Consider the following 20,237-nt stretch of genomic DNA (forward strand, 5'->3'; position numbering starts at 1 on the left):
GATAGAACGCCGGGGGACCCGGAGAAGGGGCTCTGGTCGCCGGGGACGAGGCAGGCTGCGGGGTTTGGAAACAGTAAAGTAGGTCGGAGTTGGGGGGAGGTGAACCGGGTTGAAGGGGAGAGGAGCGCGCACGCGCGCTCCCGGCAGCCGGTCGGGGGTGCGCGAAGGCGGAGGTCCAGGGCGCATGCGCACGCCCGGGCGGGGCCGGGGCGCGCACGCAGGGCCGGGCGGAGTCAGCGTGGGGCACGTACTCCTGGCCCGGGGAGGAAGGCAAAGCCGGTGCTTTCCTCCTGGCCCAGGATGCAAGTCCTGGGAGAAAGCTGGACACGCGGCCTTTTGCAGACTCGCAGGCATGCAGCGCGCACACATAGACCCATAGACACAGCAGCTGCCGGGTTACCCACCTCGTGCAGCAAAAGAAACACCACCCTCTAGACACAAGCCTTGTGATCGAAAGTTTTATTAGTCTTAAGAGGGCAGATCATCAATAAGTCCCTCAAATTAAAAAAAAAGTACAAAAGGTACATACAAAACGTGAGATCAGACGATTAAGCTTTCCCGACTCAGGGCCAAGTTCTGCAAGGGAGAAAGAAAATGGGTGTGAGCAGGGGAGGACTGGAGGAGAGGATCCAGGAAGGGTCTTAAAGCAGGAAGGGTTGTTCTCACCTTTTTAAGCCTCCTTTCCCGTGATGCCTGGGAGTCCGTCTCAGAGTAAGGGGGAGGTGCTGGAGGGTAGTAGGGCTCCTCCTCATTTTCCTCCCTGTAAGGTCTCCTCCTCTCACCTGGCCCCTTTTTCCTCAAGGCCTCTTCCAGTAGCCGCCCATCATACTGGGGGTCCCCAGACCTGGGGCCATCCTCCCGAGGGTCCCGGGACCGGTGATGGCGGGGCCTAGGGTCAGCATGAGGGCGGTCTCTAGATCTGAAGTCATCATAGTGGGGATCCCGGGAGTGTGGAAATTCCCTTGGGTCATCTTGATCATAGAGGTCATCTCGGCTTCGGCTTCTGGGTGGTCCATAGGCTTGACCTCTCCTCCCCCTACTTGGGGGAGACCTCCTCCCAGATTCAGCAGAGCCCGGCCGGGTGAGGTCATCCAGAGCATCCACAGATCGGGCACGGGGCCGCCCGGCCCAACCACTCCCTGGCCGCTCTACAGGGGGCTCTTGCTCCCACCGTCTGGGACTCCGAGGGGAGTGACGACCCCATTCCTCATCCCGGATTGGGGTAAGGGCAGGGCCTCGGGAAGGCCGGGATCTCCAGTCGTCCTCGTGGAGGGAGGTGACTTCACTCATGGCTGTAGGGAAGGGGGGATATCACTGACTGCTGGGAGGTCCGGAACTCCAGGGCCCAGGAGAGTCACCCACTTGGCTCATATACTTTCTAGGGGGCCCTGGACTTCTCATCTTTTAAGTGTTGACATGCAGAGTGTTGTACACTTCTCACTGTGGCCACCGTAGGAAAGGAGGTACTATGTCCAGGATTTCCAGCAAGCATACCTGGAGCTGCTCCCTCCTTACTCAGAAACCCCTCAAACCACAAGGCTCCCACTCACCCCGCTCTACACGGCCATTGGCGGCACCAGGTCGAGAAGGGTCGAAGTTGGCCAGCTCTTTCTCCATGTAGTATAGGACCCGCATGGAGTCGTCCTGCTGGCTGGCCTGAATTCTGTAGCCACTGCGGACTTCTAAGGACACGAGATGGAGGTGATAAGTTTAGGAGGAGAGATGCTGACCCAGCCCCCTCCCATAAAGACACATCCAACCTTGTAACAATTGGTTCTCACCAGAGGTCACACTGCTGTCTGTGTCACGAAGCAGGGGTACCTGGGAGCTGTGGCCGCCAACTGGGGAAATTGGACTGTCAGTGGCCGCCTGCATGGAGCAAAGCCCTCCAGACCCAACCTCCAATCCCCTTTCTTCTGGCTCCAGGCCCCTTAGTGCCCAAATGCCCAGCCTACCCCTGCCCCAGCCCCTTCCCGGCTACTCAAGGCCTCACCTGAGCTGTTCCTGTCGAAGTCGCCAGGGTACCCATTGTAGATGGGGCCCATGGGAATCATGGCTGGTGGGGGCGGGGTCTTGGCAGGGGAGAGGTGAGCATAGGTGCTGGGGGCGTAGATGCTTGGGACGCCTGAGGTGGCTGCTTTGCCTGCAGCATACACTGGGGAGGACACACAGTATGAGAAAGCAGCTGGGAGCCATGCCACCCTTTGCTCTGTTAGAGTGTCAGGAGGGCCATGTGCCTGCACCTTCCTTCCAACCCCTGAGCCATGGGGTTTCCCTAGGCACTTGGATTGGTTTCTGGAGGGCTCCTGAGACTCAGGCCATCGACTTCATTGGTTCACACCTTGTTTGTGTTTTTTCAGTTTTTGGGCAGCGGGGGTTGCACACCAGCAGCCCATGGCCCCATCTGGCTAGCCACTATGGTTGTTTGACTATATGATGGTTTGCCCTCGTTTGATGAGGTTTTATCGAAAATCCCAGCTCTCTAACCACTCCATCAGGAGAGGTGGCCACCCTGGCCCGAGTTCTTACAGAGCAATAGGGAGCAAAGATGCCCCTTTAGAGAAAGCCACGTGCTGGACCCTCCAACCAGATTCCAGTATTCCCCTTTGGCAGCTGGGCCACCATTCCAGAAAATGCATCATCTGGGCAGGGGGAATCCCATGCCCACTCCTCTCTCATGGCAGCTGGGTTCTCTAGGCTCAGATGCAGTGGGACTCATTCCAAGGCAAAAGCGTGGGAGCCTCAGCGTTCACTTCCTGCGGCCAAGCAGCCCAGCAACTCCTCAAAGTACCTCTAGTGTTTCCAACCCCGGGCCACACCCTCTGCCAGCCCGCCCCCGCCTGCTAGGCTTGACAGCTCAAGGGCAAATCCTCCTTGCCCTCTTCCTTCCCGCAAGAGGCAGGGTTTAGGTGGCTGCTCTCCTGTCAAAGTCACTGGGCCTGACAGAGCAAGTCGCTTCCTCCCTGGGATTGTGACAGGGAGATGGGAGTCCGGGGAAGCTACTTCTTCTGATTCAATTTGGAAGCAGGAGGCTCAGGGCTCAGTAGCCCCAGGAGGGGCCCCCTCAGGAGCTCGGGGGAGCTGGCATTTTATAAGCTGTGGGAGTTGCTGTTCCCAGCTGCCTCATCAGGGCTGTGGCCCTGGCAAAAGTAACAGGGCCTCTGGCAGGGAGTTAATGGGTCCTCTCTTTGAGGTATCAGGGTCTCTGGATGGAAGGAGCATGGCCTTGGGACAGACACTGGACATCCTGGGCCCAGCCTTAATCAGTGGGGTAACTGCAAATTTGGTTGCAGATCCCCCTCCTGGGGTGGGGATCACACCTGTGATTGAGACCAGCGCCCACCACCTGAGGCTGAAGCCCTCAACTAGAAACGACAAGAGACACAGGAGGGCCAGCATCCGCCTCCAGAGAACAGTGGATTTTTCCCAGGGCAGCAGCACTTGGCGGGACGGGGCGGTCCACTGGGGTGTTCAGTGCTCAGGAAATTAGCCAGTATGCATCGAGCGGCGGCCCTGTGCTGGGTGCTCGCACACCGTCCTCCTCTAATGCTCACACCGCCACGTGGGAACCCTATAAAGAAGGAAACCATTTCGGAGAGGGAGCTCTGCTTGTCTGAGGCCATGTGGTAGCTGAGGCATGGCTCTGATGTGCTTCCTGGCCCTTGGTCACGACCAGTGCTGACAGTAACATGGCCAACAGCTCAAGGGTGCGGAGCACTTATGTGGGCCGAGCCCCGCACTGAGTGCCGGAAGCACGAGGGGAAGCCACTGCCTGGGCTTCCCAGTGGGGAAAACACCCAGCCAGGCCTCCAGCCTCCACCTGCCAAGCCAACGACAGCTGCCTGGGATTTCACCCTGAAAGCCTCTTGGACTGAGCAGAGTTGTGGCCCTGCTCGGGCACTCTGGGAGGAACTGGCAACAAAGCCATCCCTGAGGAGGGGAAGTGGGGGGCAGTGGCAAGAGGGAGACCCCGCCTTCTCCTCTGCTTCCCCCTTCCCTGTTCTGTTTGTTCTTTCCCCTTCATCTCCAGTCTCACTTCCACGCCCAGCCCCCAGGGACCTACTCTGATATGCTAGAGATGTCCTTAGACCAGGGTGCTTGTGTGGATGTGGGATTTGAAAATTGTATAGATTATATTAGTGCTGTAAACCTTGTTTTCTTACCTTTTCCATTTAAGAGTTTATTTTTAAAGGGAGCTTTACTGGGGCGCCTGGGTGGCTCAGTCAGTTAAGCACCTGCCTTCTGCTCAGGTCATGATCCCGGGGTCCTGGGTTGGAGCCCCCCTGGCCTTAGGTTTCCTGCTCAGCAGGGAGTCTGCTTCTTCCTCTCCTTTGGCCCATCCCACCCCCACTCTCTCTCAAATAAATAAGAAAAAAAAAAAAAAAAAAAGCTGTACTTCCCAGTGAATGATGTTGTATACTATTTGATAATTTCTCACCTTCTGCATAAATGATGCTTTTAAAACACCTCAAAATAAGTGAAAGTTTAAAATGAATGCAAAGCTGGAAGTAAATGATCACCTAAGACAGCAAGATCCTCCTTGGCCCACTTTCTCCCAGGCTGATCACCCCATACCCTCCAGACCGATGGCACTGCCCTGGGAAGCCAGTGCATGGCCACCTCCTGCCCCGGAACCCAAGGGGGAGGCAGGCAGGGGTGGGCACGTGAGGGGCACTTACGGGCTTCCGGGCAGCAGCACTTGTCCGGGCAGCAAGGGCACCTGACGTAGCAGCAGCAGGTGTGGGGGCAGCACTGACACCAGCAGATGCCCAGGAGGAGGAAGACGAGGAACACAGCCAAGCAGACCACGACCACGAACAGCCAGTCTGCAGAGAGAGGAAACGGGCCCTGAGAAGGAAGGCCCTACTCCCAGGAGGCTTGGGAGGGAACAGGGAACATGTCCCTGTTCAGGGGGGATGCAGAGTCAGGGGGAGGGCAAGGTGATTCTTGAAGCTTCCTGGGAAAGCTGCGACCCCTGCTGGATTCTCCAGCCAAGTGCAGGGGCCGCGGCAGTAAAGAGGCAGCCCCCCCTACTCCCAGGCCAGTCCCGGATTCAGGGAACCTGCAAGCACGGGGCTCCTCCGGCCAGGCAGAAAACCAGAGGTCACCTGGCTGGAGCAAGAACAGGATATAGCTGACAGGAGGGACAAAGAGCCAGCTGCCCAGATCCCACCCTTTAGAAGAGCACCACAGGCACCAGTCAACAGGAGCCCCCTGTCTACACCCCAGGCCCCTCTGCAGCCAGCCCAGCCCACCCCAAACCCCATAGCCAGGTCACTAGAGGCCACAGAGTTGGAATCAGGTGGGGTTAGTGGGGGTCCACACAGAGAGTGGGGTTTAGGATGGGGGGGCTCCACCCCGTACCTTCCATAGGCCCCGCCTGAAAACCAGGTAAGAGCTCTGCCACCCCCGAGGTCCTGCCTGGAGGGACAAAAGAAAGACAGATTATGCTGGCAAGGGCCAGCCCAGCCCGCCCCTACCCTGAAGCCTCGTTCCAGGCTCTTCAGGGTGAAGGTCTGTTCTGAAACGGTGGCCGGGGGGGGGGGACGGCTAGGAGGGTCCTAGCACATGGTTCCATGGTTCCTTCTCCTCCCTGCCCTCAACCATGTAGGTACTGTTTTCCAGAAGGCTTCCAGGCCCACAATTCACCCACTCTCTCATGCCTTGGGGAATTCTGTCACCCCAAAGTGTTCCAGAACACATCCCGTGGGTTCTGAAGGTTCAACCTCAAGTGTGGGCACCCCATCTTCTCCATATACACGGGTCCTATCACCCCCAAGGGCTCCATCTCCCGTGAGAGGGCTAGTCCTGTTCCATCAGGCAGGGTAGGCACAGTGCCCTAGGACCCAAGAAAATGTTTTCGTTTTATTTCAAAATCTGAAGGAGAAAAATAGCAATATCGATTCCATAATAACGAGTGGTCTTGGCAGCAATGCAATCACAAAACATCTGATTTTTTAACACGAGGGAAGAGGCCCACGAAGGCAGAAGTGCTGACAGCCCATACAAGTCACAGTGTGGCCCGGAGTTCCAGCTCATTTCACGCATTCTGTCCCCCGCACAAATTCCGTGGCCCACCTAGGGCCTCCCCTTAAGTGCCCCCAGTTCTCTGCATCCCGTGAGCATTGTATCACGGGGACACCCGGCTCTACGCCCGCAAAGCTCTAGCCAGTAGGGCTCACCTCTCTGCGCCACCTGCCCCTGGTTCTAGCATGCAAAGCAGGGGCTCCCAAAGCGCCTTCCTGCCCAGGAGGACAAGACCACTTTCAGAGGAACACCAAGTCCCGTTTGCCTTTTTCGCGCTGCTTCTCCCATGGGTGTTCCAGAGGCTCTGTGAGAAGGGGTGACCTCACTGCTCTGATTAGAGTGGATTGTGTGCTCGAGTGCCTTGTGCTTTAGAAATCACCTGCTCAGGGCGCCTGGGTAGCTCAGTGGGTTAAGCAACTGCCTCTGGCTCAGGTCATGATCCTGGAGTGCTGGGATTGAGTCCCGCATCCGGCTCCCAGCTCCACCGGGAGTCTGCTTCTCCCTCTGACCTTCTCCTCTCTGAAGCTCTCTCACTGTCTCTCAAATAAATAAAATCTTAAAAAACAAACAAACAAACAAAAAAAAAAAAACGCCTGCTCTCCATTTGTAACATTAAGCAACTATCAACATCCACAAAAATGTATACATAAACTCTCTGAGATCCTCAAGAATTTTTTACAATGTCAAGCAGGTCCTGATGCTGTGTTTTGGGAACTGCGGATGTAGGCTGTGCATGTGGCCACACACGGAGTCCTCCAGGGCCCTGCTACGTGCATTCTATCACCCACACACGAGCTCTGTCGTGATCAGAACACCCTGGTGCACGCCCCCCATCATCATGTGTGCTCATTCACACATGTGTTTCCTTGCATCATGCATGTGATGATGGCAACGTACAACCCAGCAGCACCCATACAGCACGCGTTGCCGAAGACCATATGTGTTGGCTGAGAATAGAGCATCTGGCTAATGGCAGCATCCCAGCCACACGGGGCAGCGGGGCTCAAGGCCAGACGGGGCAGGGCTGCTGGTGGGTATCCCACCCTGCCCTTGAGCACATGGCAGTGGCCTCACCGTGTCAGCCACACTATGCCAGCCCTTCAGGGCAGAGGGTGAGGTTCCTGAGTTTGGCCAGGGATGTGTGTGAGCTGCGGCCCCCAGGATGGGGCAGGAAGCGAGTCCAGCCTCCCCTCAGTGAGACCCACCATCTTCCCTCCCCACTCACTGCCAATTACCTCTGAAAATTTGGGGATTTTTATTAAAAAAGGAGCCTGGGGAGAGGGAGAGTCTCCCAATTCTCTCCACTCTCAGCTTGGCTCTGGCTTATTTGACATGTTGGAGGGAAGGCTCCCTGCCTGGGGTGCAGGGCAGAGAAGCCCCAGTGACTGGTGGTGCCATGAGAGGAGAGCGAAGCAGGCGACAGAGTGCAGAGAGTGAGCGGAAGGGCAGAGGGCAGATGTACAGAGGTGCCTGAAGAAGGGGCCCTGATCCCATCACCAACCCCTTCCCAGGCCCTTGCGGCCCAACCAACTCACCCAACACGATGAGTTCTGCATAGGCTTCATTGTTCCCCTGGAGGTCCTGGGCCGAGACCACGGAGCAGTAATACACACCACTGTCCCCCCAACCTGTCTGGTCAAAGGTCAGGTCAGCATCTGCAACAGGACAGAGGTGAGGACACCTCGAGGGGGAGGACTGATGCCTCCCCACGAGCACATCAGAAAGGAACGGGGCAGGAGAGTGGGGCTGCAGATGGACGGAGGGAGCATTCAATGATCTGTACCAAGGGCAGGCTACTTTTTAGACTCGGCTGTAAACACTTATTTAACATAGGGTGTTTCAGCAAGTCTGTGAGGTGAGTCCTGTAACCTTTCCTGTCTTGTAGATAAGAAAAGAGGTCTGGCAAGATGACCTAATCCGCCCCAGCAGAGAATCCTGAATGGGGCTGATCTAGAGCCTGGGTGGCAGACCTAGAGCCATCGTGGTACCCCTTCTCACAGCAAAGCTAACTCCCCCAACACGAACCACCCCAGAGATCGGTGTAGCCCCCAGGGCAAGGGGCCTGGGTGGTGAGGCAGACATAAACAGGCCAGATTCCAAAACCAGGTGCTGCCCAGGCATGGGAAAGAGTGGCTGTGAGAGGGAGCCAAGGGCCGCCCCAGCTCCCAAGTCATCAGCCCCACATTCCAGGTCAGGCCCAGGGCTTGGGACGCTCAGGCGGGTGAGGAGCCCATCAATTAGGGCAGTAATGAAAGTCAGCACATCCGGTTTCCTCTCTGCTCCTCAGGCCTTAATTAGTTAAATCCTTCTGGCCATCCACTCATGTGGGAGCGGGCGGGACCTCGGGCGACTGCAGACGGGAACAGGCCCAGGTGAGCACCCCAAGAGCTCCCCAGCAGCTCCTTCTCCCTGGCTCCGGCTGACCTGCCTCCCTCCCAGCCCCTCGCACCCACCACCCTTCCCCACTGGGCTTGGAGGCCAGGAACTGGGTGCGCCTCTATCTGCACCGGGCTGCACCCACCAGGGCACCCGTCCATTGCTGAGGGAATGAAAGAATGGGAGCCTTCTTCCTTCTTCGAAAGACCTCAGGTCTACAGAAAAAACCTCTTGGGGTGCCTGGGTGGGTCAGTCAGTTAAGCACTGGACTCTTGATTTCGATTCAGGTTGTGATCTCAGGGTCCTGAGATCAAGACACAGTCAGGATGCAAGCTCAGCAGGGAGTCTGCTTGGGCTGTGCGGGCACACGCGTGTTCTCTCTCTCTCTCTCTCTCACTATGCCCCTCCCCCACACTCACAGTCTTTTTCTAAAAGAAAAAAAAAGAAGAAAGGAAAAAGAAAAAAAAAAACCCTCTGCAAATGTCTTCCTCTACCATTCCAAGCATCTAACCCCAGCCGGCAAGGCCCCTGGCAAGATCCGGCTACTGGTTACCACACTGGCCTCAACCCTGTTCTTCTTTGCTCACCAGACTCCAGACACACTGGCCTCCTCACTGTCCCCCAAGATGCTGCGCCCACACCTGCCAGGGCTTGTGCTACTCCCTCTGGCCGGCACTGGTTCCCAGATGCTCACAGGCCTGGTTCCATCCTGCAAGTATAACCCCCACCCGACTGCTGAACTGCGTCCACCAGCGGAGGGGCTGACCTCCCACCTGGGAGAATGCGGGCCCCATGCAAGCAGAATCTGGTCTCTCTTGGCCAGTGCCGAGACCCCCGTGCTTGACACGGACACCTTGGCCAGGACCAGGAAGTAGACCCCTTCCCTCTTCATGCTCCCCTTCCTTCCCTCTTGCCACCTGTTCCAGCATTCTCGACACATACGTGGCTATATTCAAATAGGCACCTGATACACTCATTCAATATTCAATGTGTAATTCCCAAATGCAGCCTACGTTCCTGGCAGTATCCGAGGCCCCTGGTGGTGTACTAGAGAACAATGGTTCTCGAAGTCTGATCTATGGCCCCGGAGCCCCCCAGATCTTTTCGGAGCATCCTTGAGGTCAAAGTTATTATCATAGTAATACTAAGATGTCATCTGCCTTTTTCACGGACACTCTCATGAGTGGGCCCTGAAGTCTTCCAGAGCCTAGTGTGTACCATCACCATGAGCTGAATGCAGGAGCAGCTTCGAGAATCCACCTTTTCCTATTCAGGCAGATTTGAAGGAGATGTGCAAAAACATAAAGCTGAGGCAATGCCATACTTTTCATTGAGGTCTTTTGCTGTGTTCTGGAAAATAGGGTTATCTTTTTCATAAAAAGTATGTAATTTATGTCAACCTATAATGAGTTTGTTATTGTCATGATGAATATTTTTCAAACTTCTCTCAGTTCGCTAGTTATAAAAACAAGGTTCTTGGAAGAATTTGAGAGAGAGAGAGGAAAAAAAAAACATAGAGATCCCCCACCCCACCCCCCAGCACATTTGAGAAGCTGACATAAATCCCTGTTCTTACGGAGCTCAGATCCTAACTGGGAGAGAAAGACAAATAAAAAAATGTCAACAGATCACATATCACATGGTGATAAGCAGTATGGAGAAAACCAATCAGGGAAGGCAGAGAGAAAGTCCCAGAGCGGAGTGGGGAGTTGTACAAATTTCAGGGGGAACTGGAAGAAACCTTCGTGGGAAGGTGACCTTCTGAGGAGCTGTGAAGGGGCAGAGGACGTGACTCCCCTCCGCGTCATACATCCAGTCACCGAGTACTGAGCTGTCCCTGCGCCCGGTCCCCCACCCATGCACTCCTTCATCGAACCCTCATACAACATAGAACCACATGCTCCCCAATCTTTCTGCTTCTCTGTAACACCCTGCTGGCCCATTGATTTTCCACCTATATCCTTAAATCAGACTCCAACCACATCTCTCCCCAAAGCTCAGGGGCAGGTCCCTGCGCAGTACAGAGGACTTTGATGGGAACCCCCTGCTCCTGCAAAAGTTCAGAGGCCGGGAGTTGAAATCTGGGCTCCAGGCCTCTGTGTGTTTTGCTTGGCCTGCATAATGTTTGCGAAACCCACACAAAATATGGCCTTCCAGCTTCTTTTGATCAATTCTAAGGCCTGGGCCCACCTCCTTCCTGCAAGGCACACCCTGTTCCTGGCCTATGTCTGGTCCTGACATCACTTGGACTGGGCATTGCCCTCATTGTTTCAGGTGCCAGGAGAAGATGCCGGGCCTTCTTTACAGCTCTGGGTCTCTGCTTCCTTATCTGCATAGAGCAGAGGCAACCCTCATCTCAGGGGTCCCAGGAGCCCCCAGCAGCCTGGCAAGGGAGAAGCATCCCAGTACTCCGCATCACCCAGAGCAGGGACGAATGGATACTGAGCGTGGACACCATTATAGTTTGCCTAGGACAGCTTTTGGTTAAAACCTGGACAGATGGTGACCCAGGAATACTAGAAGGAGGTCCACTTTTCTCCATGCTCAAAGCTGAAATGCAGGAAGCTCTCTCGGCTCCCAGGCTTCCTGACAGGACGTACACACAATGGATATTTACAAATTATGGCCTGTATCAAACACAAGAGCACTTCAAGGCAGCTTGATCACCGAAAGCTGGGGGCCTCTGGAACACGGAGAGTCTACTGCCAGGAGAGCCTGGGGGTCACTCTAGAATTTTAGACTCAGCAGAGGAGGCATGATTTCAGCCAGCCTTCAAGGGCACTCTCGGTTTTTCAGGTTGTCCTGACCGGCTGTTGGGCTGTCATGCCTGTCCAGGCCCGAGAGGTCACAGGGCTCTAGGAGAGGGGCCTGTACAGGCTGAAGCCCCGAGAAGCTCTCTGACCGCCAAACAGCAAGATGCTTTGGGCTGAACTTCTCAGGAAAATGAGGGGCAAGCAGGTCCAGTCCCCCCACCAAACACGATTAAAAGGCTGGGTCCCTAGAAGCTTGTCTTTTGTCCACTGTCTCTAGATGGAGTGAGGGATTGTGCTCCATGGCCTGCCTGGTCCCTTGGGGTCTGTAAGGGGCCGCTCCCTTCCCCGCTCTGTCCCCATCCCCAAGATTAATACTCTAATCCCAGTGAAAGGCTAAATCCATTAATTGGGTTAAGGGTTCATCACTCGCCCACTGCAACCCATCACCTTCCTCAAGATTCTTTAGGGTCTGGTCCTTCTAAAATCACATTTGCGAAAGATCTGGAAGTGTGCACCCCAGAGTCATCATTCCAAATAGCACCTGGTCCTAGCTGGCTTTCTTGGTAGCACTCAATCCTCCTTGAAACTCTCTCTTTATCTGCCTGTTTATAGCCTGCCTCACTAGAATGTCACCTTCTTGGGGGAAGGGACCTTGGCTGTCTTGATCACCACATACATCCCCAGCACCAAAGCTCCTGACACTTAGGAGATGCTGGATAAATACCAGAAGAATGAATGAACGACTCCTCACCTCCCTCTTCGTCCCAGTAGGCACTTATTAACTCTCAGCGTTACAGCTAAGTACATGTCTTCTGAGGTCCGCCTGGGTTCAAATCCCAGCTCCAGCCCCTGCCTATCTGTGTGCCTAGACAGCCACTTAACTTAGCATCCTAGCCCTGTTCCTAGCTTTGCGACCCAGCACAAGTCGCTTTACCTCTCTGGACCTCTATAAAATGACAACAGAATCTACTCACACCATTACTGTGTGGTCTAACCTGGATGAGAGCCTGGCCCAGAGGAGGCCCTTTTTAAGTTGTTCCTTACATAAATTTTACTTCTTGGTGCTGGTATTCCTATTATTAGAGAACACCTCCTTCTCTTCATTACCCAATTTTATGTTCCAAGCACTTGACAGCGTGTGTTATCTTGTTCGCCTCCCTGCCTGGAATGCAAGCTCCAGGAGGGAGAGGATTTGATGAATGCGTCTACTGCTCTATTTCCAGCTTCAAAGAGCGCCTGCCTATCTTAGGGGCTCAATAAATCTTTGCTGTTCAATAAAGCATAGATGCATGAATGGATGGATATAAGGAAGGAAACCTCCCTTCATCAATCCTTTCAGGCACTGGTGCTCAAGAGCTGCCCGGTGGGAACACCAGGCAAAGGTACAACGGAGCCAGCACCACCACCCCAGCAAGCCCCGCCCCTTCCGACCCCCCTGCCCCGCCCAACATACTTCCTGTGATGGTGATCCTCCGGCCCTGGTAGTAGTCTCCCAGGGTCACAGCATTGCCCTGCTTGGTGGCCACGACCCTGACAGTGCGCACGCTGTCCTGGCACTCCACATAGGGGTTGTAGCCTGGGTTGCCCGCTGCCAGCTGGGCACTGAGCTGGTTGTCAGCACTGGCCGGGGAGAAGGCATCGGCGATGCGGTCCCGGCAGAAAGACTTGTACTTCCAGATGACGATGGGCGCCGTAGGGGTGGTGGTCATTTGGTAGGTGCAGGGCAGGGTCACGGGCTGGAATAGGATCACCACGTGGTAGGGGTCTGACACCGTCACCTGGATGGCGCTGGCCGGGGCTGAGGGCGAGAAGAGAGTTACCAGGGCCTCTGTGAGCTGCAGCAGGAATGAGTGCTGCCCGCTTGACATTTACTAGTGTAATAATGGCTTTACAGAGTGCCTAGCACACATTGTTTCTTAATCCCTGGAACCGGAGAGGTAAGCTCTGATAATCGTGCCCATTTTCTAGACCCATGGGGCTAAAGTGGCAAGTACAAGGTCACACAGCCAGATTTCTTGGAACATCCCGTCCATCCTTCTTCCCAGACTGTGGCGTCTGAACCCAGCTCCCTCTTCCCTTAGCCATTCTTTCATGGAAAGTACCTCCCTCTGTGGCCTGTACAGGAAGACACAAATGACCACCACAAAGCCGCCCACACTCAAGGCCCAATCGCAAAAACAACCAGTACAGGTCCCAAGTTATGCGGGGCTTTGTGGATGGGGTGCGGTGGTGGGCGCGGAATTGTGGAATTGTTTCACTGAACTGTTTTGCCATGGAGTAGGTAAAGCTCCCCTAATGCTCCAGCAGCGTCCCACCTCATCCTCCCCAAAGCCATCTCAAAGGAACACAACAAGCGCTTGGGGAGAGATAAAGTCCCCTCCACAACCCCATCCAAACAAACAAACATCCGAGCCAGGTGAAAGCTTGCCAACAGGATGGTTTCACACCAAGTCCATACGTCCATCCCACCAGACCCTTAAGCAGATACTTCGGGACATGGGTGGGGCTGGGGGCTGGGGACTCCCCAGTTCTACACCCACCTGAGGCCTGGGCATGGTTTCTTGAACTCTCTCCAGGAAACGTCTGATCCAGCCCTCGAGTACCCGATCCCCGCTACCCCAAGACTTAGAAATCTTGGGGTGCGCCCAAGTCCCCATCCCGGCCTTGCCAAGTGATCGGGTGGTCATTCACCCCTACACCACAAAGGGTCCTATTCTCCTTGCCGCTCCAGGGTTCGCGGTCCAGGGAGTTTCACTTCCTGCTATCTCTGAACAAGGGCGGGGGAGCGCTCCCTGACTCCAATGGGGACTTTCCCTCCCTCTGGCACCCAAGGGATTTCCCGAGACCCTGGGGATCAGGAAATCCTAATCTCGGCTCTCCCCCTGCCCCAGCTCTTCAGCCAGCTCGGCGGTGTAGAACTCCATCCATCCCCCTTCTATAGTGCCATCCCGCCGTTCCGCCGCACCAGAGGCCCCGCTCTCCGTACCTGTGCACAAGGTGGTGAGAAAAAGCCACACGAAAAAGGCCGCGCCCCAGCCCTGAAAGGCCGGGTTGGGGCCCATCCACATAGAAAGCCCGCGGGCCACCGGCGCCATCGCCGCCGTCTGGGCGCGTCCAGCCCGCGCGTCCCCTACTTGGTACCGAGAGGGTAGGGGGCGCGGCACGCACCAAGGCTGGGAGGGGTGCGTGCTCCTCCCCTTCCCGCTTCCGTTCCTTGTCCCTATTCCAAGACCACTTTGCCCTGTTCCGGGACTTTAATGAGAGGAAATAACGTGGATGAGGAGCACCCTTCCAGCTTTCGGGGGGAAACTTGCCTGACCCACTGTGGCTCTCCGAGCCACTCCACCCCCTGTGCACTCTTGGGAATGGATCGACCCAGGTACACTGGTGAGAGCAGAGGGCTGGGCCAGGGGGTGGGCGGCGGGGAGGGGCTCCTCCACCTCCCTCCCCGGAAGTGGGCTGACCCAGGTGCGCTCCGGCCCCAAGGGTCGGAACCAAGTGACCAGCAGGCCGGGAGGGCGCGTGCAGACTGGGTATCTTGTCCCGCCCTCTCCTCCCCGGGTGAGCCTAGCAGAGTGTGACTCACGGGAACCGAGGCCCAAATGGGGTGATTCACCTGTTGCGGGGGGCGGGTCCCTCCTTGCACCTGTCTCCGCTCTGCCCACACCCCTCTCCCGGGCTGGCGATGGACCCGCCTAGGTACTCCCTGCGGGGAGGGGCGAGTCTAAGCGAGCTTTGGGTTGGCAGAGGCTACCGTCCGTGGGGCGCCGAGTAGCTACGGGCCCCTGGTGCCTTCCACTTAGACGACTTGCAAGAACCTACTGAAGTTTCCGGAAAGGAAGCTCTGCCCTGTTAGGGACGCCGGAGGGGAATCAGGCCCAGGAAACTTTCGGAAGTTTTCCCCGCCTTCCCCCGCCCCTTCCATAGTCGCGGTTCAGCCCCCGGGCATCCCTCGCTCGGGGCTCTTTGGTTCTTAAAGGGGCCGAGTGGAGGCGCGTAAGTAGGAATAGGTTTCCGCACAAGGATTGCCGGGGCCAGGGCCACCTGCGCCTTAGGGCGGGGCACGTCGAGGCGCCGAAACGCGGGGCGTTCAGCGGGGTTCTTCTGCCCCCCGAAGGCGGCGAGGGGAAGCGCCTCCTGGGAAGCCCTAGACACCTTTTCTGAGAGATTCTCTGGAGGACGCGAACTGGTCGCTGGTGGCCGGTGCAGTGCCCAGGGATGCTTTGTTCGGCAGCATCCTGTTAGAATTCAGGTCAGATCACGTACATCTGCTCCAAATCTTCCTGCGGCGCTCCCTTTCCCAGAAGAAGCCAAACTACAGTGCCCTGAGCCCTCTCTCACCGCCCCTCCTTTCCCTCTCCCCCGGCTCACTCAACTTCAGCCACACTGGTGCGCCCCCCCCCCCAACCCCCGCCCGGTTCTGTAATGTCTGTTCCCCTTACTACTCCCTCTGCCCGCACATCCTTCCTGCAAGTGGCCATATGACCTTCCATCTCCTTCAGGGATTTACCTAAAGGTCATTTCTTCTAAAATGTCAACTCTTTCACGTCCCTCCCTCACCTCCTGTGTGTGGGGGGGGGGGTGTAAAAAACACATACCATTATACTTAACATTTAGCCACTTGTAAGTGCACAATTCAGTGGCGTTTTTAATTACATTCACAGACTTACCTAATCCTCCCCTACATGAATTCTATCAACTTAACAATAACTCCCCATTTCTACCTGCACCAGCCCTTGATAACCTCTTTTCTACTTTCTTTACCAAGTTGCCTAATCTGAGTACCTCATATAAATGGAAAGATGTAACATTTGTTATGTCTGACTGTAGAGAGCAAAATGGAGGCTCAGGCCAAGCTGAAGCCTGTGTCAAGTGATGACTCAAACAGGAAGGTACCACAGCTAGGGGATACTCCTGGGACCAATGTCACCCGACACCCCAGAACTGATAAGGAACAGAACCAGAGGTCTGCAAAGACCAAAAACTGATTCAATCCGTTTGAAAAGGGAAGGATTTGGGCCAGTAAACTCTGACTCTTCAAACCTGACCCCTTTATGTCTGACCACTTAAAAAAGGCAGCTGCCCCTCACCTGGGTGACTCAGTGGGTTAAAGCCTCTGCCTTAGGCTCAGGTCATGGTCCCAGGGTCTTGGGATCAAGCCCCCCCGCATTGGCTTCCTGCTCAGCAGGGCGCCTGCTTCCTCTTCTCTCTCTCTGCCTACTTGTAATCTGTCTGTCAAATAAATAAAATTAAAAAAAAAAAAAAAGGCAGCTGCCCCTCAAAGCCTCTGCCTGATTGATCTCTGAACATAACTGAGATCCTTCCCCACTTGACCATCAGAAGCTGTGAATGCAGAGAGCTGACCCGGACCAGACTGAGACTGCATCTCCACTATGTTGTGTGACTTGTCTTCGGTCCTGCTCTGTGCGCTGTGTAAGAAGCCAAGTTCAATTGTGTGGTGAGTTGTCATCGGGTTTGGAATCCTGAACCCGCTTTAGAGTTGTGGTTTAACTTTGCTTTATGATTGAACAGAACTGACCTTGTGGAAAGACGCAATCGCATGTGCGCCTTCATAATGTGCTCATGATGCTGGCTCATTCATGTCATGTTTTCAAGGTTCGTGCATGTTTTAGGATATATCACAATGGAAGTTTCCTCCCGTTTTATGGCTGAATAGTATTTCATTGTACGTATATGCCACATTTTGTGTATCCGTTTATCTATTGTTAGACACTTGTGTTGTTTCCACCTTTTGGTTGTGGTTGTGGTTGTGTTAAAGATTGTATTTATTTGAGAAAGCGTGGGAGAGAGTGCATGCATGTGAGAGAGAGCACAATCCCCGGGGGGAGGGGCAGAGGGAGAGGGAGAAGTAGGCTCTCCCTGCTGAGCAGGGAGCCCTACATGAGACTCAAGTTTATTAACTTTACCTATCTCCAATTTGGATGAATGGATCCTCTTCTTTTTTTTGTCTGATTGCTGTGCTAGGATTTCTAATACAGTGTTGAAAAGCAACAGTGCAAGTAGGCATCCTCCTGACCTTAGAGGGAAAGTATTCAATCTTTCCCCACTGAGTGTGACGTTAGCTGTGGATTTTCCGTAATACCCTTTATCAGGTTGAGAATTTTCCCTCTATTCTTGGTTTTCACAGAGTTTTTGTTAGTAAAGGATGTTGGATTTTGTCAAATGTCTTTTCCTCGTCAATTGAGATAATTGTGTTTCTTTGCCTTTCATTCTTTTTAAAAATTCTTAAAAAAATTTTTTTAAAATTTTTAAAAAGATTTTATTTGTTTATTTGAGAGAGAGAGAGAACATGAGTGTGGGGTTGGGGGAGTTAGAAGTGCAGAAGCAGGCTCCCCTCCAAGCAGGGAGCCCGACCTGAGGCTCTATCCCAGGCCCTGAGATCATGACCTGAACCGAAGGCAGATGCTTAACCAACTGAGCCCCCCAGATGCCCCTCTTTTCCTTATTCTATTAATGTGATGTATTACTTTTATTAGCTTTCTTATGTTGAACCACCCTTATATTCTTGGATAAATTCCACTTGGCCATGGTGAGTAGTCTTTTAATATGCTGTTGGATTTGCATTGCTAATATTTTGTTGTGATTTTTGCATCTATATTCATGAGGAACTTGGGTCTGTAATTTTCTTTTCTTCTGATGTCTTTATCTGGCTTTGGTATCAGGATAGTGCAGGCTACATAGAATGAGGGTGTTAGGAAGTGTTTTCCCCCTCTTCAGTTTTTTAGAAGGATTGATGTTAATTCTTCTTTAAATATTTGGTTAATCTGTGAAGTCATCTGTTCCTGGGCTTTTCTTTGCTGGGAGGTTTTTAATTACTGCTTCAATCTCTTTCTTGTTATATATCTATTGAGATTTTCTATTTCTTTTTGAGTTGGCTTAGGTAAATTGTATGTTTCAAGGAATATGCCCATTTCTTCTAGGTTATCTAATTTCTTGGCATCTAGTTGTTTCTAGTATTCTCTTGTAATCCTTTTTATTCTGTAGGGTCAATAGAAATGTCCCTGCTTTCATTTCTGATTTTAGTTATTTGTGTCTTCTGTCTTTTGTTCTTTGTCAATCTAGTCAAAGGTCTGTCAATTTTGTTGATATTAAAAAAAAAAAAACTTATGATTTTGTTATTTTTCTTTTTTTCCCTATTCTCTATTTTATTTGTCTCTGGTCTACTCTTCATTATTTCCTTCCTTTTGCTAGTTGTGAGCTCAGTTTTGTCTTCTTTTTCTAGTTCCTTAAGGTATGATGTCAGGTAACTAATTTAAGATTTTTAAAAATATAGGCATTAAAAGCTATAAATTACTCTCTGCTGCATCCCACAAGTTTTGGTATATTGCATTTTCATTTATTTCTAAGTATTTTCTAATTCTCCTTGTGATTTTTTGACTCATTGTTTAAGAATGTTTAATTTCCACAGTTGTAAATTTTCTGTTTCTTCTGTTATTGATTTCTTACATAATTGCACTGTGATCAGAGAAGACAGTTTGATTCATATCTATTTTTTTAAATCTACTGAGACTTAGTTGATGGCCTAACACATGGTATATTCTGGAAAATGTCTCATGTGCACTTGTATTTTCTTGTTGGGTAGAGTGTTTTGTATATTTCTATCAGGGCTGGTTGCTTTATTGTATTGTTCAAGTCTTTCATTTCCTTACTTACTACATGTTTGTTCTATCCATTGTTGAAAGTAGAATATTGAAGTTTCCAACCGTTATTGTTGAACTACCTATTTATTTGTGCAACTCTATCCACATTTTGAGGGTCTTTTTATAGGTGTATAAATATATTGGTTATAGCTTCTTGCTCTGTTGAAAATTTATTAATAACTACTGTCCTTCATAAACAGACATTTCTGCAAAGGAGACATCCAGGTGGCCAACAGACACATGAAAAAGTACTCCATATTACTTGACATCAGGGAACTACAAATCAAAGCCACAATGAGATACCACCTCACACCAGTCAGAATGGCTAAAATTAACAAGTCAGGAAATGACAGATGCTGGCGAGGATGCAGAGAAAGGGGAACCTTCCTACACTGTTGGTGGGAATGCAAGCTGGTGCAACTACTCTGGAAAACAGCATGGAGGTTCCTCAAAAAGGTGAAAATAGAGCTACCCTATGACCCAGCAATTGCATTACTGGGTATTTACCCTAAAGATACAAATGGAGTGATCCGAAGGGGCACAGGTACCGGAATGTTTATAGCAGCAATGTCTGTGATAGCCGAACTATGGAAAGAACCTAGATGTCCATCAACAGATAAATGGATAAAGAAGAAGTGGTATATATATATACCAATATATATATATACCAATATATACCTATATATATATACCTATATATATATACCAAATATAATAATAATAATGTATTATTATTAATTATTATATATTATATATATATATTGGAATACTATGCAGCCATCAAAAGAAATGAAATCTTGCCATTTGCAACAATGTAGATGGAACTAGAGGGTATTATGCCAAGCAAAATAAGTCAATCAGAGAAAGACAATTATCACATGATCTCCCTGATATGAAGAATTTGAGAGGCAACATGGGAGGTTTGTGGGGTAGGTAAGGAAAAATGAAACAAGATGGGATTGGGAGGGAGACAAACCATAAGAGACTCTTAATCTCACAAAACAAACTGAGGGTTGCCAGGAGGAGGCAGGTAGGGAGAGGGTGGTTGAGTTATGGACACTGGAGAAGGTATGTGCTATGGTAAGTGCTCTGAAGTGTGCAAACCTGGCAATTCACAGACCTGTACCCCTGGGGCTAATAATACATTATATGTTAATAAAAAATAAACAATTAATTAAAAAAATAAATACTGTCGTTCCTTGTCTCTTGAAACTGATTTCAGTTGAAAGTCTATTTGTCTGATATTAGCATAGCCATTCCAACTCTCTTTTGTTACTATTTGAATGGAATATCCTTTTCTATACTTTCACTTACAACTTACTTGTGTCTTTGAATCTAAAGTGAGTCTCTTGTAGACAGCCTATAGTTGGATCATATTTTCCTTATCTAGTCTGCCAATCTCTGTCTTTTGATTTAAAGA

General features: G+C 52.1%; 1 protein-coding gene across 4 annotated transcripts; it reads right to left on the reverse strand.

Moving 5' to 3' along the window:
* Window positions 1–444: 444 nt before the first annotated feature.
* LSR (lipolysis stimulated lipoprotein receptor) lies at window positions 445–14,995 on the reverse strand. 4 transcript variants are annotated; one of them, XM_045075956.1, is made up of 10 exons: window positions 14,773–14,995; window positions 12,610–12,954; window positions 7,563–7,682; window positions 5,365–5,421; window positions 4,680–4,826; window positions 1,994–2,155; window positions 1,782–1,841; window positions 1,551–1,682; window positions 667–1,292; window positions 445–576 (listed from the first exon to the last, which is right to left on the reverse strand). In XM_045075956.1, exons 2-10 carry the CDS (start codon window positions 12,863–12,865, stop codon window positions 541–543), a joined length of 1,596 nt encoding a protein of 531 aa, XP_044931891.1. In that variant the 5' UTR covers window positions 12,866–12,954; window positions 14,773–14,995; the 3' UTR covers window positions 445–540. The 4 variants fall into 4 exon arrangements, with proteins under 4 accessions (XP_044931891.1, XP_004765112.1, XP_044931893.1 ...); XM_004765055.3 differs by lacking the exon at window positions 14,773–14,995 and adding an exon at window positions 14,143–14,690; XM_045075958.1 differs by lacking the exon at window positions 14,773–14,995 and adding an exon at window positions 13,697–13,927.
* Between the last annotated feature and the right edge of the window lie 5,242 nt (window positions 14,996–20,237).

The sequence above is a fragment of the Mustela putorius genome, unplaced genomic scaffold, assembly GCF_011764305.1.
Source record: "Mustela putorius furo isolate JIRA1106 unplaced genomic scaffold, ASM1176430v1.1 tig00000174_pilon_pilon_pilon, whole genome shotgun sequence".
Lineage (NCBI taxonomy): Eukaryota > Metazoa > Chordata > Mammalia > Carnivora > Mustelidae > Mustela > Mustela putorius.